A 23,912-nucleotide genomic window follows, 5' to 3' on the forward strand; every position below is an offset into this window, starting at 1 on the left:
TTATTTTCCATGAGATTTCTGCTCTGGTCCTATGAGAGTTTCAGAGTCTTCGCTAGTTGCATGTGCGCTCAACGTGCGAAACGATTCTCTCTGATGCTGCCTGGCCTTGTTATAGAGCATGACTCCAATGATTACTAAAACAGTCCCAATCGCAGAAAGGCTGGTAATTTTATTACCAAAAACAATAATACTGAGCCAAATGGAAAGTGCGTGCTTCACGGTGCTGGCAACACTGAAAAGACAAAGGAATCAGGATTAGAATAAATCACAACTTTTTGTCATAAGGAGCCTGTGAAGAGAGCGACAGGTCTAAGTGACTGAATACAATTTAAACACAATGTTAGGAAATCAATAATCTACTACTCTTTTAAAACATCTTATAAAGTACATACTTGGTATGTTGTAAATTGCCCCCGTGCTGGCACTCAACCGGTTAATGAGTAGCTATACCCAAAGCACAAGTTTCTCCAGCGTGAAAGCATTTTCAAACACCACGTGGCAAAGCTTTCCTCTAAAAAGGACTGTTTGTCAGAAGCCTGTTCACATTTTGTCATCTGCTCAGGCAGTGCTTTTTACTATTTGGAGTCTATTCACTAAATAATAAGCGGGATCCAAGGGAAGGTTATTCTTGGTATTTACTCTCTGTAGGTCTTTGTTATATTTCACTCGGGTCTAACTCTACCTGACTCGGCACCCCAAACAATCACTGTACTTTGGAGTCTATCTGTGACGGTCTGGTGACAGTTCAGCTCTAGAGCCGGGACCATCATCGAGTTTAGGAGAACTCTGTGCTGTTGAGCGCTGAATGTAAAATCCTGTATACCTGAAGGTAACCGGTGAGATCTTCCCCATGAGTGCATATGCAGTGACGCTTTGTAGATGGAACAAAATGCCATCGATAAGAAGCAGCACAATGATATCCCAATTGTAAGTGAACTTCCTTGCACTTTTACCAATCAGTGGCATGTCCTATATTGGAGAGAGAAATATGGGTTAAAACTCTAAACATAAGTTTTTGTAACACTGAAATGCTTTGTTACAGTAAGCCTGGACTATTTAATAAGGTATGACATAATAATATGGTTTGAAGTTTGGAGAAAACAGGAATATGGAGGATGGTATGTGAGAGAATTTGTTTCCCCTCTTAGAAGCCCCTACTGCATTGGTATGGTCCATATGAGCAGATGAGCTAAGGTGGCTAAGCTTTGGTGCTCCAGATAGCTGAACTCAAATGGTATTATGGGAATTGTAGTCCAAAATAGCTGGGGTGCCAAAGGTTAAGGGGAACTCCAGCCATTATATGCACTTCAATGCCTGTGGTCACTTTAAATTTTCCATTTTTCTCATGCTCTCTAAAGCACATGAGCACTATACGCCCTACCGGCTAGCTCCAGCTCATGTCCAGAGGATATAAAGAGGACCCCCGAACACCTGCACAAAAAGGGCTACGCTGGCTTTAATTGGAGTGCTTTCCTGCTGCTGACTGCTTTAAGCATCCAACAGCAGTCCCCCAAACGGGACGGCTTCTACTATATTCTATTTTCTTCACAAGTTACAAGTTCTTTCAAGGTGCTTTAATATACATTCTTCATTGGTGGGGCTGCATGGTACAGTGGGGTGTCCTTTTTGCTCATTATTGCTGATAAGGTGAAATCTCGTTAAAATGATCCTATAAAAGGCCATGTGAAACTAGGTTCTCTTCGGTATTGTATGAAACTCAAGTCATTGGGAAATCACTAAAATGTCTATTATTTCTTGTTCGTAGGATCTTGATACATTTAATTGAGGAAGTGATATAATCAGGAAACAGGGACGTGTGACAGGGTCATATGACAGAAGTGCAACCTCAGCATATTCAGGACAATGCACCAAGATACCTTTAGGTATAGCAGCTGTGATGGACCTAATTCCACAGAGGGGTCGCTTGTAAATCTGTGAATTCATTGTTTCTGCTTATTGCATATTTAAATTTTTCTGCGGCAGGCTGCTCAATCTCTGCCTAGTTTTGCCTAATTTCCACCACATTTCACCAACTTTTGGATCCCATATAGAGTTTCAGATGTGGTTATGGAAACTTCAACCCCTTGTATACCTCAAACAAAAGCATGAAAGTCAGTGACAGGGGACACCCAACATTACCATGAGAAATATCCATGTAGGAATAAGCATGATCACTGCTGCCGCGCTGGTGTAAAACTGGAGCTCTGGAGGTCTGTGGAAAGACATACGCCATGAATTAATTTCTCCAACAGGGAGATCTGCAAATTATTAAGTGATCATTTTACTCATGTACCAAGAACAGGTCGCCAACTCTGCCTTGTGAGTTTTGAGGACCGGACATAATCTTAGTACAGACTAGCACTTTAGTGGTCCATGAAATACTCACGAAAATTTATATTTATCTCCACTTAGAAGTTTCTTCGAGAAGACATTCTGCAAACTGAAGAAAAAAACATAATATTTTAATAGGAAGAACGTATACTAATCACTCGAGAAAATTGGCTTTATCATAGTTACAAAACTTGTGCATTAAACAGCTATGTTTCTTAAAGTAAGGTGGTTGTTTAGTATGGTGGTTGGATTTGCTGGATGTGCGTTTCTCGATTGTAAGTATCCAGGCTAGGTATCTGGCCATGCCAAGCTTTCTGGGAAGAACTCTAAATTACTTTTCTACATCATAGGTTGCACTTGAAACTCTTGGCAGATGTATTTCTTTTTACCTCTCCGTCACTGGCCCAACTCAGAGTCCTACAACCTGGGCAAAGAAGCCAGGTCATGTCTGAAGGTGCCAGATCATCTGAAGCTGGCCAGATATGCTCCTCAATCCCCCAACATTGAAACTCACCAGTCCATGATGTTTGTAGACAGAGCAGCAGAGAAGCCCAGTATGTTAAAGCTGATTTCACTAGCAGTGCAGAGTGCCAACCCAGCCATGACTGGGAGAAGAGATAGGTTCACTATCATTCCTGGCAAAGAAAAAAAGGTCCCAAAAATCAGTTACTAATTTTTCTATTCTGTATGTTTAACACAGATCAATTTAATCAAAACTTGGATTCTACTGATAAAAGTCTGTTTTATGTAAACCATTTTTTCATCCTCTGGACGGAAAAGAGGCATTTTACGCAGACTAAAAAGATCACGTCATCTAAAATATTATTCTTTGAAACAATCCTGAAATTGAAATAGTTCAAAACAGAACAATTATTTAAAAAAACAGCATTAACGTGGCTGGGCGTGTTGCTAAGGTTAGAAACGTACCGGTGTATTCTCCCAATATAAGTCTAGACATTATGACCGTAAATATTGGAGCTGAGCTTTTAACCGTTTCAGCAAAAGAAACCGCCACATTCTTCAAGCTCACGAGTCCTAGAACCACAGTGGCGAACCTGGGGGAAAAAACATATAAGGCTACAGTAAGACTAGACTGAGCTAAAAGTTAATTTTCCTTTAAAAGCACCTGGTTTGCTTCTGAAGATTTCTGGAATAGCGTTCTATGGACAGGCGAGTCAAGAGTGGAACTTTCTGGGTCGCAAGGGCCCGGTTTTGTTTGTTATATTCCGTAGTAAATGAGTGTCGAGATGTTGTGACACGAACGAAAGAAGCTTGACAACTCAAATATTACACACGGGGTTAAAGCAGTTCTTTATAACTTCAAGAAGTGTTTAACTGCATTTTATTGTCGGGTTTACAATCTAAAATGACACACAGGGGCGCCGGATGTGCCCTAAATCTATTTAATAAAGTAATGACCTAGGTAGAAATTTAATGTGTTGTTTCCTCACCCAGGTTCCCTTTTATGTATTATTTTGTTTTGGTTGAACAAGTTAATGATTAAAATGTTGCTTTATCTTAAACATTTAAAAAAATATTTTTGTTTAGCTGGATAGAGCTGTATTTTTATATCAGCGAGAAGAAATTCCTAACTAGCTCTAGAACCGCTCCACAACAATATGCCCCCCATATTGGTGTCACGACAGATTTACCTCATAATACCCACAAAAACCATAATCATGATGAAATTTGAAGGGTAACTAAGCCGGGGTTTGTGCTGATACAGACAGCAGGGAATGAACATCTTGATGCAGCCAATAAAGGTGGTGGAAAGCATCTGGACAGCACCTAAAAATAAAGAACAAATACTAATTCGATCTATTCTATAACAACATGTTATCTATCTGGTTGTATAGGTGGAAAGGGATTACCTAGCATGCTCGGCTCCCCTTCCAGTAACGTCAGAATGTACTTGTTGAGGAAAAGTGTACAGAAGCTGAAGAAAAACCACAGTGCGAGGTAGGTGAGCGCCCGGGAATTGCAGACTCCCAGGTCCGACTCGATAACTGTTGTCTCGGTGATGGTGATTTTCAGAACGTTCTCATCGGGCACGCTGTCGCTGCGCGTGATCACCATCTTTTCAGTCCAGTGAGAGAAGAGCGATCCCTTTGCTTTCGCTTTATCCGGAGACAGGAGGCACTTTGTGTCCTCGGGGGACTGTGTGTTCCCTGCTGTTGACATCTTGATGGTCATTGTCCATGGAAATGTGTCATCGGCCCGGGTCGAGGGTACACGGGGATTTAGTTATTATTTTAAAAAGGCTCACTCTGTCCTCTCCGCGTCATCTCAAAATGACTCCCCCCTAAACGATAACTTCAGAGGCTAATTACAGAATACACCTTAGGTCCTGGAAGAGAAAAAAAGGACAATTTCTGTAAAAAAATGTAATTGGGATTTTAAACTCAACAACGGTTATTGCAAAAAACAATCAGGAGATATTGGTGTCAAAAAGCACCCAGCATAGACATGGGTGGGCGGCGCTATTGCTAAGCCCCTCCCCTTGTGCGCCATATACATGAATGCATTGGAATTGATCTGTTTTGGTTTACAGACTGTTAGCAGGGCCTGACTTTCGTGTCATCATTGGGAGACGCTCGCCATTTTGGCACTGATACTACTAGCGAGGCAGTTTGCCCCACATGCGAGGAGTACTCCCTGAGCCAGACACCTAACGGATTTAATGTGATTGTGGAAAGCATGGGTGTGTGTGTGTGGAGGAGAGCGATGTGTGTTTGTATTGCTTTTTTATAGCTATTTATTATTATTTATTAAGGTTATAAAATAAGTTACTGTGAAATACCATGACTTTTAGGACTGCAGATCTCATACCCAGCAAACCCACTGAGCTCCTAGCAGGGCCTGACTGGGGATAACAGCCCGGTGCCACTTAATACAGGGGCGTCCAACCTGCGTCCCTCCAGCTGCTGCAGGACTACATCTCCCATAATGCTCTTTAAGGTAAGGGGCTGGCTGAGGAGGATGGGAGCTGTAGTCCTGCAGCAGCTGGAGGGCCGCAGGTTGGACGTCTCTAACTTAATAGAATAAGTGCAGCTAACAGCAAGCTATGACAGGCTGTATGTTTCTTTGTTCACTTAGACTGACCGGCACATCCAGCTAGTGGCTGCATGCTGCCGGCGACCTAGTGGCCAGGTGCGCCACACGGCCAGCCCAAAAGGGGGCATCAGGGGAGGAAAGAGGGAGAGGGATTTTAGTCCCAATTAGGGACTGTCCCTCCTAAACATGGACAGTTGGAAGGTACGAAATACTAGATGAATTAATAAAGGCATATGACAGTTCAGGATCATTGCAATAAACAGGGCATATTTGTAAATGTACACGCCAGGAAGGGGTATATGCCATGCTGCATGTAACATGCGCTGGTTATGTTTACCTCTAAGTGGTGTAGCTCCACCCACTTCCTGTATGATTGTGCCTAGCCTTACCTCCTGTGCACTGCTAGCTCCGCCCCACACCTTATTATTATTATTTATTGTTTTATAAAGCGCCATCAAATTCCGTAGTTATGCTGCCAACTAATTCACTAAGGTTGGGGTGCCGGCTGCAAAACATAATCTGTCTAACCTGGAACATAATAAAAACAACACGCAGCGCACACACATTCTATTTTTGGCAAAGAATGCTAAAGGGAGAGGCAACAACTTTTGCCCCTAATTTCCATTTCACGATGTCCTATTAAATAAAAGACAAATACGTTTCTTGAGCGATAAACAACAAAGCACAAGCAGAATCAAGCTTCTTTATGGACTAAAATTCTAATAACGAGGCGAGTTTGTAAGAAGCACAGCACTGAAACAAACATCTCATCTTTGCGATACGATACTACCCTAGTCAGGCGGACCCAAGGTTCAAGGCTATGAAGGAAGGTGGATAAAGTCGGGTGTCCTGTCTTCACCCGGCCTGTCTGTATCACCTGCTACGCAAGCAGAAAACCAGACAAAACACAGCATTGCAAAACATGCGACGCTGCCGGCTGCACAAACAGTTAAATAAATGCTTTACAACCTGTGTTGTGTTCTGGGGATGAGAGCGCAGCGGGGCTTCGGTGGAGTCCTGCGATCCTCAGCTGCCGTCCCATCTGTGAGTGTAAAACGTGGCAGCCAAGTGCAAAGCCACATCTGCTAAACCTCAAAACCACGCCGTAAGCTTAGACTCCCAGCAACAAACAGAGCAGGACAGACCTCGGCCCCCCGTCTCCACCGGACTGCGGGTCAAAGGAACCCCAGAAAGTATCCCAGGTTGGGGAGCATAACCCAAATTCTTATATCTCTGCTGTATATTCACATAAATGGAGGAAATAAGATTATCTTATTTCTGATTCGTTGTATGCGTACAGCACCATCATATACCACAGCAGAGTACAAGGTGGGGGCAGGACATCAGTACTGCAGCCCATAACAATTTGGAAATGAAACACGAGAAATAAATGAGACCTGTATGTCCCATGTAAACACTTAGTCTAAATAATCTATACATGCTAACCCTGCGGCTAGCCAATGTACAGATTGTTAGATAAGAACCCGATTTACCTGGCCTCTTACGACTATCGTGGGCTTCCTTAATGAGCTGCAAACCACTCTACATTATCGCTGCCCCGACTATGGACCTCGGTGACGTCAATAACGGGCACCCAGCGCATGTACACCTGCATGCAACACACATGCACTATATAATTACCGGTTACACAATATTTTATCAGCTGTTTATTGACGCGTACGCAGAGACATCTAAATATTATTCGCACCAATGATGGTCCTTGTCTAAAACGACTCGTAAAATGTTACCGCCGCTGCCTACATTTTGTTTAGACGAGTCTCTGCGGGCGCAGAAAAGAAGAAATCAATCAAGCTGCCTCGAAATTCCACATGGCTCTGTCAAGCTTGGATTAAAAGTCTATATACACACAACCGGGAAAAAGCTGGAAGGTCTGGCTGGATCTCCCATCCAAGAGGGGCAGATGAGGAACAAACCCCGGAGGGCTGCGTTCAAATATCTGCTCCCCGTAAATCCATGCCAACAAAGCCTAATCCGTACAAACTTCCAAAACTCTGCAAAACAAACAAATCCCCCCCAAAACACAATGTGCTGCTGATCCTAGTTCTCCGTGATGACTCCAGTAACAGCTGCTGCGTTATTGAAGGTATTGTTGTTGCGAACGCCGCCGTGTTAGTGTGCCATAACAATACAATATGCCATTATTATTACTACAGTATGAGGTGTAAATACCCCAAATGCCCCAAACAGAGGGAAAGTGGACAGACTACCTGAAAAGAGCCCGAATCCAGCGCCGAGAGCGTGCCGTGTCCTGATTCACAGATGATCTGGAATGCAGGAACAGGTATTACCAGCCTCTGCCGATCCAAAAATAATTCATACCGTATCATTTTATGCCAGCAAAATCATTTCTATTAAAGAGACAGTACCACAAACACAAAAACAAGCAGAACCATCAGCTTTACGGACAGGCGAGACTCCTTCGGTGACGTTTTCTTTGCTAATTACCGTATTTGCTCGATTATAAGACGAGGTTTTTTTCAGAGCAAATGCTCTGAAAAATACCCCTCGTCTTCTAATCGGGGTCGTCTTCTAATCAGACCTCAAATAGAGTCTGATTAGGAGACTAAGATCCAGATCCCCCGCACCGCTGCAGGGGACCTGGATCCTCCTGTCTCACCCCCCCCCCCCATCATACACACTTACCGGTGCTTCCTGCTGTATTGCCGGGGCAGCGGGTTCACGTCTACGCGATCCGCGTAGACAACGTCCGCTGCAGCCGGAAGGAGGTGTGGCTAGCAGCGGGGGTTGTCTGCGTCCGTCGCGCAAACCTTCCCCGACTGTCAGAGATCAGAGTTCCCCGCACCGGTGCGGGGAACTCTGATCTCTGACAGCCGGGGAAAGTATACGCGACGGACGGATACAAACCCCCGCTGCCAACTCCACCTCCTTCCGGCTGCAGCAGAAGGCGACGTCAACCCGCTGCCCCGGCTGGAAGCACCGGTAAGAGAGGGCTGAGAGGGGAGGGGAGGGGAGAGTGTGTGTGTGTGTGTGTGTGTTAGTTAAATGGGGGTATAGGGTGTGTGTGTGTGTGTGTGTGTGTGTTAAATGGGGGCATAGGGCATTTCTGGAGTGGCGTTAAGGGGGCATTTAATAGAGCACTCTGCCTCCTGAAATGCCTTATACCTCCCTATATGCCACCCTGCCCCATAATATGCCTTTTAACCCCCTAAATGCCAGAGTGGCATATAGGGGTATAAGGCATTTCTTGAGGCAGAGTGCTCTATACAATGCCTTTTAACTCCCTTAATGCCACTCTGCCTCCTGAAATGCCTTATACCTCCCTATATGCCACTCTGCCCCATAATATGCATTTTAACCCCCTAAATGCCAGAATGGGATATAGGGGTATAAGGCATTTCTGGAGGCAGAGTGGCATATAGGGGTATAAGGCATTTCTGGAGGCAGAGTGGCACATAGGGGGTCAAAAGGCATACCATGGGGCACAGTGGCATATAGAGGGTTAAAAGGCATATCATGGGCCACAGTGCCATATTGGAGTGGCAAGCCTGGGGGCAGATGTGCGTAACTGGGGGACAGGTTGGAAAATACAAGAAATAAAAACAAAAAAAATATTTTTCTCAATCATAGCTTTTATTAAAAAAAATAGTTTACATGAATTAACATTTACTGGTAAAACTTTTTTCCTTTAGGGTCGTCTTATATTCAGGCTTTTTCTTTTTTTCCTAAGTTAATATTCAGATTTTGGGGGGTCGTCTTATAATCAGGGTCGTCTTATAATCGAGCAAATACGGTACTTGTGTCGGCATCTTTGTCCTTCTGATCCTATTAAGCAAAGCCATTAAACCTTTATGTTACTGTTTTAACCCCCCAAAAAAGTCCTACGGCATGTCTTAGAGCAGAGGTAGCTCACCGATGATGAAAGAATGAAAGAACTACGATGCTCAAGCAGCAGCCGTATCCTTGGGGTCTATTCGCTAAATGGAGAGTTGTGTTTCAATCGCTTGGTTTCTCTACACATTACGAAGCTCCATCCCAGCGAGCTTCTGCTGCCCTGTATAATGTATTGTTAAATCAGTGGGAGTTCCTATCATACACTGAACTACACATTATACAGGGCCAGCTCTACTCTTCAAGCTGGAGACGTTTGCTAGGCACGGCCCTTCATAATCAATAGTGGAGTGAAAGCGTTGAAACCGGCCCTCTCCCGCTAGTGTACAGACCCCTTTTTTATGTTTGCGTAGCAGGTGATACAGACAGGCCGGGTGAAGACAGGACACCCGACTTTATCCACCTTCCTTCATAGCCTTGAACCTGGGGTCCGCCTGACTAGGAAGTATCATATCGTACATTTTTTTACCATTTCTCTGATCCCTGAAACCTTTTCTAAAGCTTGCTTAATACATCTTTCGTATGAATACGTGCTGTTGGATAATGGGCCGGTTGTTGCATCATATACCAAATGTATCGGTTTGTCTTAGTCTGTCAATTCTAGTCTTGTCATACCCCTTGAATTTATGTATTGTATTAAGCGCTGCGTAAACTGTTGGCGCTATATAAATAAAAGATAATAATAATAATATACAATATTTTGACTATTGTATACTTGCTTGATTACTGTTTTAGTTCTGGTTTTCTCTCCCAGTAAAGTAGATGAACCCCCCTAACAGCATACATAACCTTTATCACCAGGGCCAGGGGATAACAAGGCGACCCTGGCCCTTTAAGGCCGGTGGCCACCTAATGACGGCATCGCGGCCGATGGCTGGATAGGACAGGCTGCACATTGTGTTTTTACGCTCACATAGAGTGCAGCAAGGCAGATCGGGCATGTATAGAGCGAGGTCCGGCAGCGGCCCTCCGGGCATTGGTCAGATGGCCAGTCCGAGCTTGTTTATCACCCTTCCTTGTTGTAAACAACAGAACTGCTAAGTCTTTTCTAAGACACGCAGCCAAAACTACTGTAATAAGTCTCTGATCCTGAGGGATACTTTCCGCTTGGCCGGTGCGGCAATAAGCTGCGTGTTCGAAAGCCGTCTACTTTATGGGGGGGGGGAAAGTAAACCCAACAACCAAGAACCTACAACGGTATATCACTGGAAGTGTACAAACAGTGATAAAAGCTTGTCAGAAATCTCTGTCAAACCCAAAGCAAGAGAGTCTGACAGGACCAACAGCCAGTGTCCCACATCTGATCTTTACATATAGATCACACCGTGGGCAGTCTCAACAACCAAGTTGTTTTGTTATTACATCATCAGTAATTGCAGCACATGGACAACCTCATTATACAGTTCTGCGATGTACGGTAGGCTATCTCTCTGCCATCCAGCCCTCCAATGCTCTTAATAAACTAGTTTTCATGAATAAATACTCTCGGCATACAGATATTTAGTAAAGGAACCGTTTGCCAGCTTCTTTTATATATGAGGCCAAAACAAACAAAGATCTGCTATTTGTTTTTGCTCTGCTAAAAGTACGCGAGGATTAGATTTAGTCCTTAATAAAACAGTCCCGACAGAGAACGGTTTCAGAGGACAGTGTCTGAACTAAATGTTACGATCTTGCGGCAGTAACGAAGTTTGTAAGGATCCAGTTGAGGTCCAAAGTCAGAATAATGGCCGCAGCAGATTGCGTATTCTGAATAGGCCAGACAATGAATGAATAATTCAGACGGGTCAGTCATGCCTTCATTTCGTCCAGTGATCAGTGAAGCAAACGGCTTTTACAAGTTAGGGTTTCAGTAAGAAACACTGCTTGCTCTCATACCTGGCAGCCGGGGGCAGCGCTGGCTCCTCCGCGCATGCATTCTTCTGCCACCGCTGGATTCTGGACTGAATCCAGAAAGACAGTAGGATTCAGAAAAGAGTGGTTTGTGAGCCGGGCGTTAATCATCTGATACCCTACAAGGGGCTCCAAATTGTCAACAGAGCTCACCTCGCAAACACTATTGTCTGCCACGCAGGACTTTTTTCAGAAATGTATTTCTCCCATGAAGCAGGCCACGTAATAAATCATATCTGGATGGGAGAAGGTGGCCATTCCCTCCTATTTGCCAATAGCAAAGTCCACTTGGGTGGACACGTTACTTTATTTACATATCAGGACAAACAGCGGTGCTGTACATTGTTAATAATAATCTCAAGGGATTTCCAGCAGAAGAGTAACCGATCTGTGCAATTCAGGCGGCTTCGGGAATGATTCAGTCCAGAAATAATCACAAACTGCTCCAGACGCCTCGGGTCTGAACTCCGGATACAGCAGAGAGACGTAAACAATGACATGGCTTGCTGCCAAATTATACCAATCAAAAAAATCAGATTTCTGTTAAAGGTCACATCAGATTCGTTCACCGGATTAAACACAGAATGCGACGGCAGATAACTCCCAGTCCGCCTGTCTAGTCGCCCCAATTGTCCGGATGTAAAGACTCGAACCTTAATCAGTCCTCGGTCTTGTCTTAGATTCAGGAGCCAGATGCCTGCCTCGTATATATTTCATTTCACTGTATGGGCCTCTACCACTTCTGATGGGAGGCTGTTCCATTTATCCACCACCCTCTCTGTAAAGTAGAACTTTCTCACATTACTTTGTTAAATCTCTCTAAGTATTACAAGATTCCTCCTCTCTCTCTCCTCTCCTTCAAGTCGTACATACGGAGATCCCTTAGTCTTTGCTGACATTTATCCTGCAAACCGCTAACCGGCTATTGGATGACATCACGTACACTGCATCAATTTCAAATAAGCACATGATGTCATTAAGATGTTTACAACGCTTCTGGTTGTTATATAAAGAGGTTTTTCAAATGTATGTAAATAGCACCACCTGTAATGACTCACAGCGGGCTCCCTATCAGGACTAGGACCCGGGATTGGAGGACGCCCCAACCTATATTTTACCTTTACACATATATACGTTTAAATACGACCCCTACAGATCATACACGGGTATCCTCGAATTCAGCGTTCTCCTTCCTTTCACAGGTAGTGTGTTATTACTAAACGCATTGAGTATACATTACGCTTCCAACTAAAAACGATAAAGTACTAGTAGATCGTGGAAAGAATTCAGAGGCTGAGGCCTGATTTGTTTTAAACACGACCAGCCACTGAAAACGCACCAAAAAGGTAAAGACCTGGAGAAAGTTCCATCGTCACAAATGTGTTTTGTTTTTTTTGGTTTTTTTTTTTAATTCCACCACCTTCCGCAAACACGAACCCCAGTCCATAGAAGGTAAAGAGCGATCCATCTGCCAGCCGCAGCACAATACTAGCCATCATTATTACTACATGGCACGCCGTGAGGGAATTAATAACGTGACGCACACGGCTGGCACGCCGTGAGGGTATTCACAAGGTGACGCACACGGCTGGCACGTGAGGGTATTAATAAGGTGACGCACACGGCTGGCACGCCGTGAGGGTATTAATAATGTGACGCACACGTCTGGCACGCCGTGAGGGTATTAATAACGTGACGCACACGGCTGGCACGCCGAGAGGGTATTAATAACGTGACGGACGCGGCTCGCACGCCGTGAGGGTATTAATAACGTGACTCACGCGGCTGGCACGCCGTGAGGGTATTAATAACGTGACTCACGCGGCTGGCACGCCGTGAGGGTATTAATAACGTGACGCACGCGGCTGGCACGCCGTGAGGGTATTAATAACGTGACTCACGCGGCTGGCACGCCGTGAGGGTATTAATAACATGACGCAAGCGGCTGGCACGCCGTGAGGGTATTCACAAGGTGACGCACACGGCTGGCACGACGTGAGGGTATTAATAAGGTGACGCACACGGCTGGCACGCCGTGAGGGTATTAATAATGTGACGCACACGTCTGGCACGCCGTGAGGGTATTAATAACGTGACGCACGTGGCTGGCACGCCGTGAGGGTATTAATAACGTGACGCACGCGGCTGGCACGCCGTGAGGGTATTCACAAGGTGACGCACACGGCTAGCACGCAGTGAGGGTGATATTAACGTGGCGCACACGGCTGGCACGCCGTGAGGGTAATATTAACGTGGCGCACACAGTTGGCACGTGAGGGTTTTTCAGGTATTATATATATATATATATATATATATATAATAAAATATATTATGACATATTGTATGTTTTCTAGAAACAGAATGCTAGTAATTTTCAAACAACAGAAGACTTTGTAGCAATACAATGCAAACCCACTCCCACTCGGATCCACGTCGCCATCCCCATGGGCTGATTTAGTCATTGTTATGCAATCACACAGTGACAGTGGCAGCGAAACTGCTGCTCTTCCCAGTTCTCCACTTAGTTCGGTTACACCGAAGAGATAAGTGATGTCACAACTACGCCCCGATCTCTGCAGACCACGGGCACCCACAGGACCCAGGCTGGAGTTAGGGTGATAGATTCCCCCGCTAGGTGCTACGCAGATGAGCTGGCAGAGGCCCGTCACGGTCCCTGGACCGGAGCCCTCAATTTCTCGCGATTGCAGCACTATACCGGCAGCCACGTCAGACAGAGCCCGAGGCGGGAGATAAACAACCAAAGAGATGGAAGTAACTCACACTCACCATGGACGGCCCTCTCCGGCAGCTTCCACTGCCCTCCATAGCAACATGGTTACCAGGAGCCAACCACAGACACCATCTGGAGAAAGAGCGTCCCAACGGCAGCTAAAGCAGCGCTCTATGGTTAGACTGGCACCTAGAGGTAACATGGAGATTTACACGTCCCAACAGGGCTTTGATGAAATCCTTTAAGGGGCATTGACGCAGGTAGTTTATTGTTAGCTTTGTTCCCTTGTCCTTATTCTACATGTAGCACAACAGGAAGGCAGGAGACTTCTGCAGTTGCCAAGTAAAGGCGCAAACTCCTCCACGTGCAAACATATTTATTTATTGCCGGTTTGTAATCCACGGCATAGCACACAGCACGGGAAACGTGAAATAAATGCCCAACGCTTTTCGTCCTTATTCATGTCGTGCTTATTCATTCACAAGTCTGCAGCAGTCTCCTCGCGGCATGTCAATGAGATTATTCATATTTATTGTTTTATGTATATATATCGCCATCGTATTCCGCAGCGATGTACAGTGGGTTCTGTGGAGACTGCGGAAGAGAGGTGGAGTTATTTTATTATGTCTTCGTTAAACCCTAATTTCAGTAGCCGCATGTCATACGGTGCAGTGCCTAGTACAGGCATCTCACACACCTCCCAACCATCCTGATTTTAGTGGGACAGTCGTGATGAGCAGTGGCGTCTCCAGCTTTCATATTTATGGTGGGACAGGGACCAAAGTAGGGGGGCAATTATAAAATGCTACATATATATTGTGTATGTGTGTGTATATATATATATATATATATATATATATATATATATGCGTTAGACATGCATTTGTAACTGCATAATATGTGCTTATCTCTTTGAGGTAAAGACCTTGATTGAATTATGATTTAAAAATAACTGTTGAGCTGGCAGTTATTTTTCATTCTTAAATATAAGACCCCACTGCTGATATATATAAATACTAGCCCCTGCAGCCAGTATATATTAATATTAGCCCCTGCTGCCAATATATATATATATATGAGCCCCTCAAGTCAATATATATATATATATATGTTACCGTATTTGCTTGATTATAAGACGACCCCCCAAAATCTGAATATTAATTTAGGAAAAAAAGAAAAAGCCTGAGGGGCACAGCATGATGTAGGGGGGTCCATGGCCCACTCTGTTTCTAGATGTTGAGAGACGCAAAATCACAAACCTTTGTATGTTGGCCTTCTCGAGTACGCCAGTTTCATACAGATAAATATTATTATCAAAATGGCTTTTTATTAATTGGTTCTAATTAGTTTTTTTTTGATATTATAAATAAAGCAACCAATGAGACAAAAACGTTATTGGTTTCCATGGTATAAGAATATTTTTAAACTGTTGCACCAGAATTTTTCTTTTAAAACCATGATATTGTCATTTCCTTTTCCGGAGGGCCGGCCAGTCATCCTATTTGGCCAGTCGTAATGATTGGCTATAATACACTCTATGAAATATATGCAATATATGTGATTGTCATGGAATACTTGAAAAAAGGTCTTTGCTTAAAGTGCCAGAAAAAGCCAAACGGTTAATGTAAGGTTTAAATATCTTGAAATGACCCCCCAATAACTAGCAGTCTGTAAATGACTTCATGTTCTCTGTGATGTGCAGATAATGATTGAGCTGACAAGTTTCTATATAATAAATGTAACGAGCGTCTTGGAGCGCAAAGGCAAAACTCAAATGTATTCGGTACGAGAAATAAGCATTCAACTTCAATCACTTAATATTTCAGAAAGTTCTCTAGATGGTTATTTATTTGTTTGTACGGGTAAAGAAGTGTTTCACCCGTTTGATGAACTTGATCCAAAAGAAGGCAAAAAACCCCTTATGTCAGCAATTTCCAATTGTGCTTTCAATGGGGAAAAAATTCCTTCTTGACTCCAAATGGCAATCAGATTTCTCCTTGGATCAACAAGCACTCAACGGCATCTGATGCATTTGTATAATGTACAGATTTCTTACTCATCCTTTCATTCTCCTATTTACAGAAGTTCCCGGTATTATCAGGTATAGAAACTGTACGAAGCACCGATGTTCGTGCTCTTGGTGGGGATCTCAGAGCACAGCAGGTGCAGGTAGAACGGCGAGCGGTTAGCGGCTCACAAAGGAAAAGCCGCGGAACTCCTGTTGTTCTTCCAAAGTCAGTGGCGGCTCTTGTGGATCCCTTGATGGCACCTGCAGGCTCTGGTCCACGTTCCTGGCCAAATGCTCCAGAGATGGCTACAAGAAAGCAGAATTTAAAAAGTCAATGGAGGACAACAAGCATTCTACGATTATGACAATCCGCTTCATATCAGCTTCATATTAGGCAGGTCTGAAATATACCTTTACTAATAAAACTTAATATCTCTGCCTAGAGTAAAACGGTGAGCACAATATCCATGGTTCCAACTGCCCACACCGTGCACCCTAATGAATACCGTATTTATATACTTACTGTTTGTGGTGTAAATGGTGGGGATACTCTCCCAGCCTCAAGTTCTTCCCAGTCGATTCCTCTGAAGAAGGCGTGGGATCTGATGTTTGCCACCATTTGCATGCGAAAAGAGCCAAATTTGTTCAGGAGCTATAAAGAGAAAAAAAGAGGAGTCAGGATGTAAAATGTTCCTCTCCTATGAACCGGACCATATGAAGAAAGGGCAAATTAAGAGTATACTAGGTGTGAGTACAAGGGATCTTCTTACATCTATTTTAAAAGTTACCTACTTTAAAGGGAGTCATAATTTAACCCATGCGAAGAACTAAATTCTTAATACTAAAGACCGCATGCTATCTACTTGTACTCACCATCTGAAGGATGTCTTTTGTGTCGCTACTCAGCCACTCAGGGTACGCGGGTGTTTGGCGCAACACTGAGATCTTCATAGTGTTGTCATCGTCATTAAAATAAAAGGGATATGATCCCGTGACCATTTGGTAAAGGATGACACCAAATGCCCACCAGTCGACCGAGTGGTTGTAGCTTTGGCCTCTGTACATCTGCAATGAGAAAGGTAGAAGTCGGTTTAATTGTTAAAGTGTCCATACAAAAGAAATAAAACAGATATTGTCAAAAATGTGGAGATCTAATCCTCACCTCTGGTGCAATATAGCCATACGTTCCAGCATATCCAAAGGCTTTGGCGTCACCAAACATGTTCTCCAGCGCCAGCCCAAAATCAGCTATTCTTATATGGCCGGCGCCGTCCAGCAGGATGTTGTCTGGTTTCAAGTCGCTGTGAAGAGAATCATTTACAGTTACTTATAATGTTGTGTTTGTTAAAGAAACGCAGCTTCACTGATCAAGGACTCCCGGGTAACATTATGGGACTAAGTTAGCCCGTTTGTAGAAACACCTTTCTATTTTGCCCGTTACGTAATAGCGCAGAAGCCCGTGGGATTTTTACATTAATGATGAAACCAGCATATCAAATACTGAAATACAATTCCAAGGCTTTCTAAGGATACAGTATCTGGGCATTAGTTTTAAGAGCAGAAAACACATTGTTTCCAAGATAAAAAGTCAATATAAGTATGAGAGAAAGATGGTATGGAGAAGAAGAAGAAGAATTAGAACTTAAACTTTATGCACTGAAAGACATGGAGCCGAGAAAGCTGGAGAAAGAAGACACTGCAATAAATATATATATATGTAAAGGAAGACTATTAATTACCGATGGATGATGCCATTGTTATGCAGGAACTGCAGGCCGCAGACAATCTCTGCCGCAAGGAACCTGTAAAATAAACATGAAGTTAACCCCAAATAATAAAACTTAAACCATCGTCCTTCCTAGAGCCCTGTGTAATATAATTCCAACCCGGAGATTTTTCTAGCACGATAATAGCTCTTTCTATACTATCACTGTTTATCCTCATACCCCAATCTAACCCCAAGACAAATCTACCCTCTCTTTTCTTGTCTTTAATCCCCCCCCCATGTTATCTCTTCCCCTTCTCCCCATATCTAGCTGGTTATGGTTTTGAATTCTTACCTTGCGGTGTTGATGTCAAGCCGGCCTTTCTCAAGGAGGTCGAATAGGGTCCCTCCACTCAAATACTCCATGACATAACAGAGGTGGTCCTGTTTAAGAAGAAAGGACAATAGAATAGAATGTTACAATGAGGCAGAGAACATTCTAATGACTGTACTCCCAACATAATTAGTTGTTTTTTCAATCATTTCAATCTTACATGATTGTTACATTCATTTGCAAAAAGATTCCTCATGGGTGTTCTAAGAGAATACAGATATTAAAATTCTAAAGAAAGACAATGTTCTAGGTACCTCTGTCTGGAAAGTGGAGACAGCGTGGGTGAGAAACAAGCTGCCTGATGCGATGTTTAAAATGCGGCGCTCCAAGAACACGACCTCCACGCCTGCCTTCAGCATCTTCTGTTTGCTCACCATTTTTACCGCTAGCTTCTGCTCACTGACAGAGTCAGTGGCCAGCAGGACCTGAAGGAAGCACAAAGGTAAATTAGTATGTATGGTGTTTTCTTGATTTAATATAATGGAAGATTTAACAGAAAATGCCCTCCCATGATCAAACATATGTGAAGACAAATCCTAATGTTGGGATTTCCATGAAGGACTGGAAATTGTGTATTAAAGTAATAATTTCATATCACTTTATCAACACAGTTTCTTAATTATTAGAATGAACTATATCAATTATGAGATATCCTTCAAGATTCCTCCTACTGCTGTGTTGGATCTTTGAAATCTAAATCATTAGTTTTAGAAAGTTATTTGGATCAGAATTTATTATCAGCGTCTACAATACACAGTAAAGATTACAGGTAAATGTTCTAGAAACATAATCCTGTCTCCTAACCCTAATCTTCTTACCCTTCCGTAACCTCCTTCGCCCAGTACACATTGGAAACTAAGCCGGACAAGAGATGTTGGACCGGGTACTGTCAGTCTGGCATGAGATGGTACTACTGCTTTCTTAGTACTAGGGCAGGTTTCATCACGCGAAGATGATCGTTTTCGCTTTCTGGAACCTGCCTTTTCCTGTTCGGCACTATCATGCTTCTTTCCCTCCCTTGGGGACCCAGATACCCTCCTCTTCTTCTTACAGGGCTCCTGGCAACTCACTGGAATGGGCCTTTTCTTGCCCCTTCCCAGTCCAACTAGTTGGTTAAAACCCTCTTTTATGTGACCGGCTATATTCCAAACAAACAGTAGGAGCGTCTGAAAGAGACCTCCTGGTTGTGTCTGAGCAACAACCTCTCCTACTCCCCGATTAGATGTCTCTGGTGGAACTGGAACATCTTTCGGTGGGCTGCAGCGCTTCCCTGTGGAGACAGACTTTTTTATGCTCTGACTCCTCTCAGGTTTTTTCTGCGGCCTTTTCCGACGCCTCCCTCGGCTCCCGGTTCTTCTCCGCCTTTTAGGCATTATGGACAACGATCTGTCAAAATATTTCTTCGCTACCTTCTCACAGGACAACTGAAGAGAAATGAGGTCCTTTGGCTGCAGCAAGCCAATCTCATCCAGGCTTCATTGTGATGTCATAAAGTGAACAGCATTCTATGACATAATCATCTTCGCATTCTATGACAAAAACAGCCCAGCTACCAAATACGAACGCTACGAATGTTGCTTAAAATCTACCCGATTAACCAATTATAATCTTCTTTAAATTATTTCAAACACCTGTTGCAGGTTTTTTTTTTTACTGGAAAAGGGTTTTTGATGAATTGCTTTTAATCTCATGTGTCTGCTAATCTGGAAATGTAACAGTTTGTATTTTAAAACATGTATTTTATAGTAAGGGCAGTAGATTCCAGCAATATCATTCACTTTATATTAGACAATATTTAGAATACTTCAACGAACATCACTTGGATTCAGATCCTGCGCTTCATTTTTAGTTTCTTCATCTGGTCTCGTTCACAGTAGAGTAACATCTCTTCTGTGTCTTTGTAGCGCCTGAACAAAATTGTGATTGGTGGCAAACATATTATTATTATTATTATTATTATTATTGATTGTTTAATTTCAAACTGAAAAGAACTCCATTGATGTTCATTAGATGTTCATTGCTCCACCCCCAGGGGAAGGAATGGTCATGAAAGTGGGCGGAGCAGGAGAGATGTCCACCTGCCTCACCTGAATAGCCACCTTTCAATGATATGTTGGAGCTGCATTGGTGGGCAGTTACCCAAGAGAGAGGGGCACTGGCCAAAAACTGGGACTGTTGAGAGATATGGATTTCAGTAGCCAGGAGGTAACGACTCAATAGTTCTGCTAGGGATTTAATGAGTGAAGACCCTACAGAGCGGCCCACTCCAAAACCGACACTAATTCAGTTCTGACCGTCATTTATCCAGCTTTAAAACAGAAGAATTATTATGATTATTAAGATTTATTATCTATGGCAGAAGGTTTGCTTAATAAACTCCACGAGTCTTTCATTATTCCTACATGGAAAAGAAGAGTTATGAAAGAAAGCAAACTCATTTAAGAAGACAAAATGTCATTCTTTAATGATATGTTACAGCAGTGATCATTATAGATAGATCTTTATTTTACAGAGATGGTGGCAGATACCTGGAAAAGCTTCCCAGCAGAAAAGGTAGAGGCTAATGCAATGAGGGGTTTGAAACACACATGGGGTAGGATCATTGGCATCTCCAACTTTCATATATAGGGTTTAAAAGGCATTTCAGGAGGGAGAGTGGCATATAGGGGGTTAAAGGCATATCAGGGAGGCAGAATGGCATATAGGAGGGTATAAGGCATATCAGGGAGGCAGAGTGACAAGCCTGGGGGCAGATGTGCATAACTCGAGGGGCAGGTTGCCAAATAAAAGGAAATAAAAACAAAAAACATATTTCAATCATAGCTTTTATTAAATATGAAAAAATACTTTACATGAATTAATATTTACTGGTAAAACTTCTTTCCTATAGGGTCGTCTTATTTTCTGGCTTTTTCTTTTTTCCTAAATTAATATTCAGATTCTGGGGGGGACTTCTTATAATCAAGGTCACCTTATCGAGCAAATACGGTGTGTGTTTGTATGTGTGTGTGTATATATATATATATATATATATATATATACAATAGACATGCATTTTTAACTGCATGATATGTGCTTTTCTCTTTGAAGTAAAGGCATTGATGGAATTATGATTTTAAAATAATCGCTGAACTGCTGATATATATATATATATATTTATATATATTAGACCCTGCTGCCGATATATATATAAATATTAGCCCTGCTGCCAATATATATAAATATTAGCCCCTGCTGCCAATATATATATATATATATGTCAATATTAGCCCCTCCTGCCAATATATATCAATATTAGCCCCTTGTCTCGTAGTCTTTATTGTTTACAGTTGAGAACCATGCAAGGGTACATGGCGGGGCATATTGTTACCTTGCCGGCGGTTCCAGCGTTGCCGCGAGCAGGGGAGCCGAGACGCAGCCCGCGCGTTCAGCCCCCTGCTCGTTCTGTTCGCGGGAAGACGCGTTGTGGTCCGTCCTTCCGTTAGACGCGCGCCCCCGTGTGGTGATCTAAGGTTAGACGGGACGCGCGTCTCAGTAGCATGAGAGCAGTTCGCGCATGCGCGAACGGCTATCTCATGAATATTTATGCCGCGTCTTAAAGGGGTACTTATCTCTTTTCCTCCTCCCCCTAATTTAGGGGGTAGGAGGATCCTGAGCTAGAGGACTATTTAAACCTTCAGTCTGCATGTACCCCTTGCCTGTGATAGTGCCTTTATTGCCTTCACTAGCGTTCCAGAATCTTATTTGCCTTTTCGATGCCTGAACTTTGCTTGAACCTGACCATCCGTTGTTTGCTGCCTGCCCTGACCTCTGCTCGTGACCCCGACTATCCGTTGTCTGCTGCCTGCCCCGACCTCTGCTCGTGACCCCGGCTATCCTTTGTTTGCCGCCTGTCCTGACCTCTGCTTGTGACCCCGACTATCCGATTGCCAGCTCCTAGTACCATCTGGTTATTCCTGTACTGCTCGTCATCACCGCTTGGGGGCGCCTTTCCTTTTACTGCAGCGTGGATCCACAGCCTGAACCACCGTTAGTGACACATATGCTGCTCTGACTGGGTGAATTGGGCTATACTCCCTGGTCCTGCTTTTACTCCCGTGTTGGTCCTGTCTAACGTTTGGGGTAACGCGCTATAATCGCATTTCCCGGCGGTGTATGCTGAGTTTTCGCTTTGGAATAAGAGAACAGGATCTGGCGGGGGTATCCAGTCGGAGTCTCAAGCCTCATGACTGGTAATGTTTTGTAAAGCGTGGGGCAAAAAAATAATTCACGGCGTCGATTGCACGGCTTTTGCAATTTGGCTACAGGAACACTGCTGGGAAAAATCAAATTTCCATTCAGCAGCTTCCCCCGAGGACAGGAATACCCCACATGAAGGGGCAAAAACATTCTGTATACACTACACCATGCTATGGATTGGTGAGCAGCACAGGGGGGTTGGGGCAAAAATACACAGAATTGGGAATGTTTTTTTGTTGTTTTTATTCCAGAAAATATAATGAAGTGATGTAAATGACTCTATAAATATAAGTTGGCGATTCCCGCCTTGATGTACTCCAGATATCAGTGAACAGGAAGGAACATAACCCCAGGCTGAGCGGCGGATCTTCAAGAACTAACAGAGGTATCTTCAATCAGGGCCAAGTCCTTCGGGAGACAGTTTAATGTCCCCGACAGCCGGCCCGCAGAAGAGTGCGTACGAACCTTATGGAAAAGCTGCGGCTCCCTTACTCCCCCGCGGTGCGACGACTCTAGACACTGATTGGCTACTTCAAGCAGCCAATCAGTGAAATCAATGGAATGCTTTCCGCACGTCATGGATACGTCATTAAAGCAGGATTTGTTATTTGGTGCCACTCGATAGGATTATGGCTCCTGAATTTAAGACGAGACCAACGACTGATTAAGATCTCAAAAGTGGACAGACTAGACGGGGTCAAATGGGTCTGATCTGACAACAAATTCTGTTTCTAGATGTTGAGAGACGCAAAATCACAAACCTTTGTATGTTGGCCTTCTCGAGTACGCCAGTTTCATACAGATAAATATTATTATCCAAATGGCTTTTTATTAATTGGTTCTAATTAGTTTTTTTTGATATTATAAATAAAGCAACCAACGAGACAAAAACTTTATTGGTTTCCATGGTATAAGAATATTTTTAAACTGTTGCACCAGAATTTTTCTTTTAAAACCATGATATTGTCATTTCCTTTTCCGGAGGGCCGGCCAGTCATCCTATTTGGCCAGTCGTAATGATTGGCTATAATACACCCTATGAAATATATGCAATATATGTGATTGTCATGGAATACTTGAAAAAAGGTCTTTGCTTAAAGTGCCAGAAAAAGCCAAACGGTTAATGTAAGGTTTAAATATCTTGAAATGACCCCCCAATAACTAGCAGTCTGTAAATGACTTCATGTTCTATGTGATGTGCAGATAATGATTGAGCTGACAAGTTTCTTTTATAATAAATGTAACGAGCGTCTTGGAGCGCAAAGGCAAAACTCAAATGTATTCGGTACGAGAAATAAGCATTCAACTTGAATCACTTAATATTTCAGAAAGTTCTCTAGATGGTTATTTATTTGTTTGTACGGGTAAAGAAGTGTTTCACCCGTTTGATGAACTTGATCCAAAAGAAGGCAAAAAACCCCTTATGTCAGCAATTTCCAATTGTGCTTTCAATGGGGAAAAAATTCCTTCTTGACTCCAAATGGCAATCAGATTTCTCCTTGGATCAACAAGCACTCAACGGCATCTGATGCATTTGTATAATGTACAGATTTCTTACTCATCCTTTCATTCTCCTATTTACAGAAGTTCCCGGTATTATCAGGTATAGAAACTGTACGAAGCACCGATGTTCGTGCTCTTGGTGGGGATCTCAGAGCACAGCAGGTGCAGGTAGAACGGCGAGCGG

General features: G+C 43.3%; 1 protein-coding gene across 1 annotated transcript; it reads right to left on the minus strand.

The window, feature by feature from the left end:
• Nucleotides 1–4,524, minus strand: LOC149271948 (solute carrier family 35 member E2A-like). The gene is made up of 8 exons (XM_089506956.1): nucleotides 4,203–4,524; nucleotides 3,984–4,119; nucleotides 3,259–3,386; nucleotides 2,846–2,966; nucleotides 2,387–2,440; nucleotides 2,140–2,212; nucleotides 824–969; nucleotides 1–232 (listed from the first exon to the last, which is right to left on the minus strand). The coding sequence occupies exons 1-8, from the start codon at nucleotides 4,522–4,524 to the stop codon at nucleotides 1–3; spliced, it is 1,212 nt and encodes a 403-aa protein (XP_089363082.1).
• Between the last annotated feature and the right edge of the window lie 19,388 nt (nucleotides 4,525–23,912).

This window comes from Sceloporus occidentalis, unplaced genomic scaffold (genome assembly GCF_023333645.1).
Source record: "Sceloporus occidentalis isolate IW3139 unplaced genomic scaffold, rSceOcc1.0.p SCAF_442, whole genome shotgun sequence".
NCBI lineage: Eukaryota > Metazoa > Chordata > Lepidosauria > Squamata > Phrynosomatidae > Sceloporus > Sceloporus occidentalis.

Coding starts and splice junctions, on each gene's coding strand:
- LOC149271948 (XM_089506956.1), bottom strand. CDS start 4,524: ATGACCATCAAGATGTCAACAGCAGGGAACACACAGTCCCCCGAGGAC. Junction 4,120..4,202: donor AGGGGAGCCGAGCATGCTAG/GTAATCCCTTTC, acceptor CTTTATTTTTAG/GTGCTGTCCAGATGCTTTCC. Junction 2,213..2,386: donor GGAGATAAATATAAATTTTC/GTGAGTATTTCA, acceptor GTCTTTCCACAG/ACCTCCAGAGCTCCAGTTTT.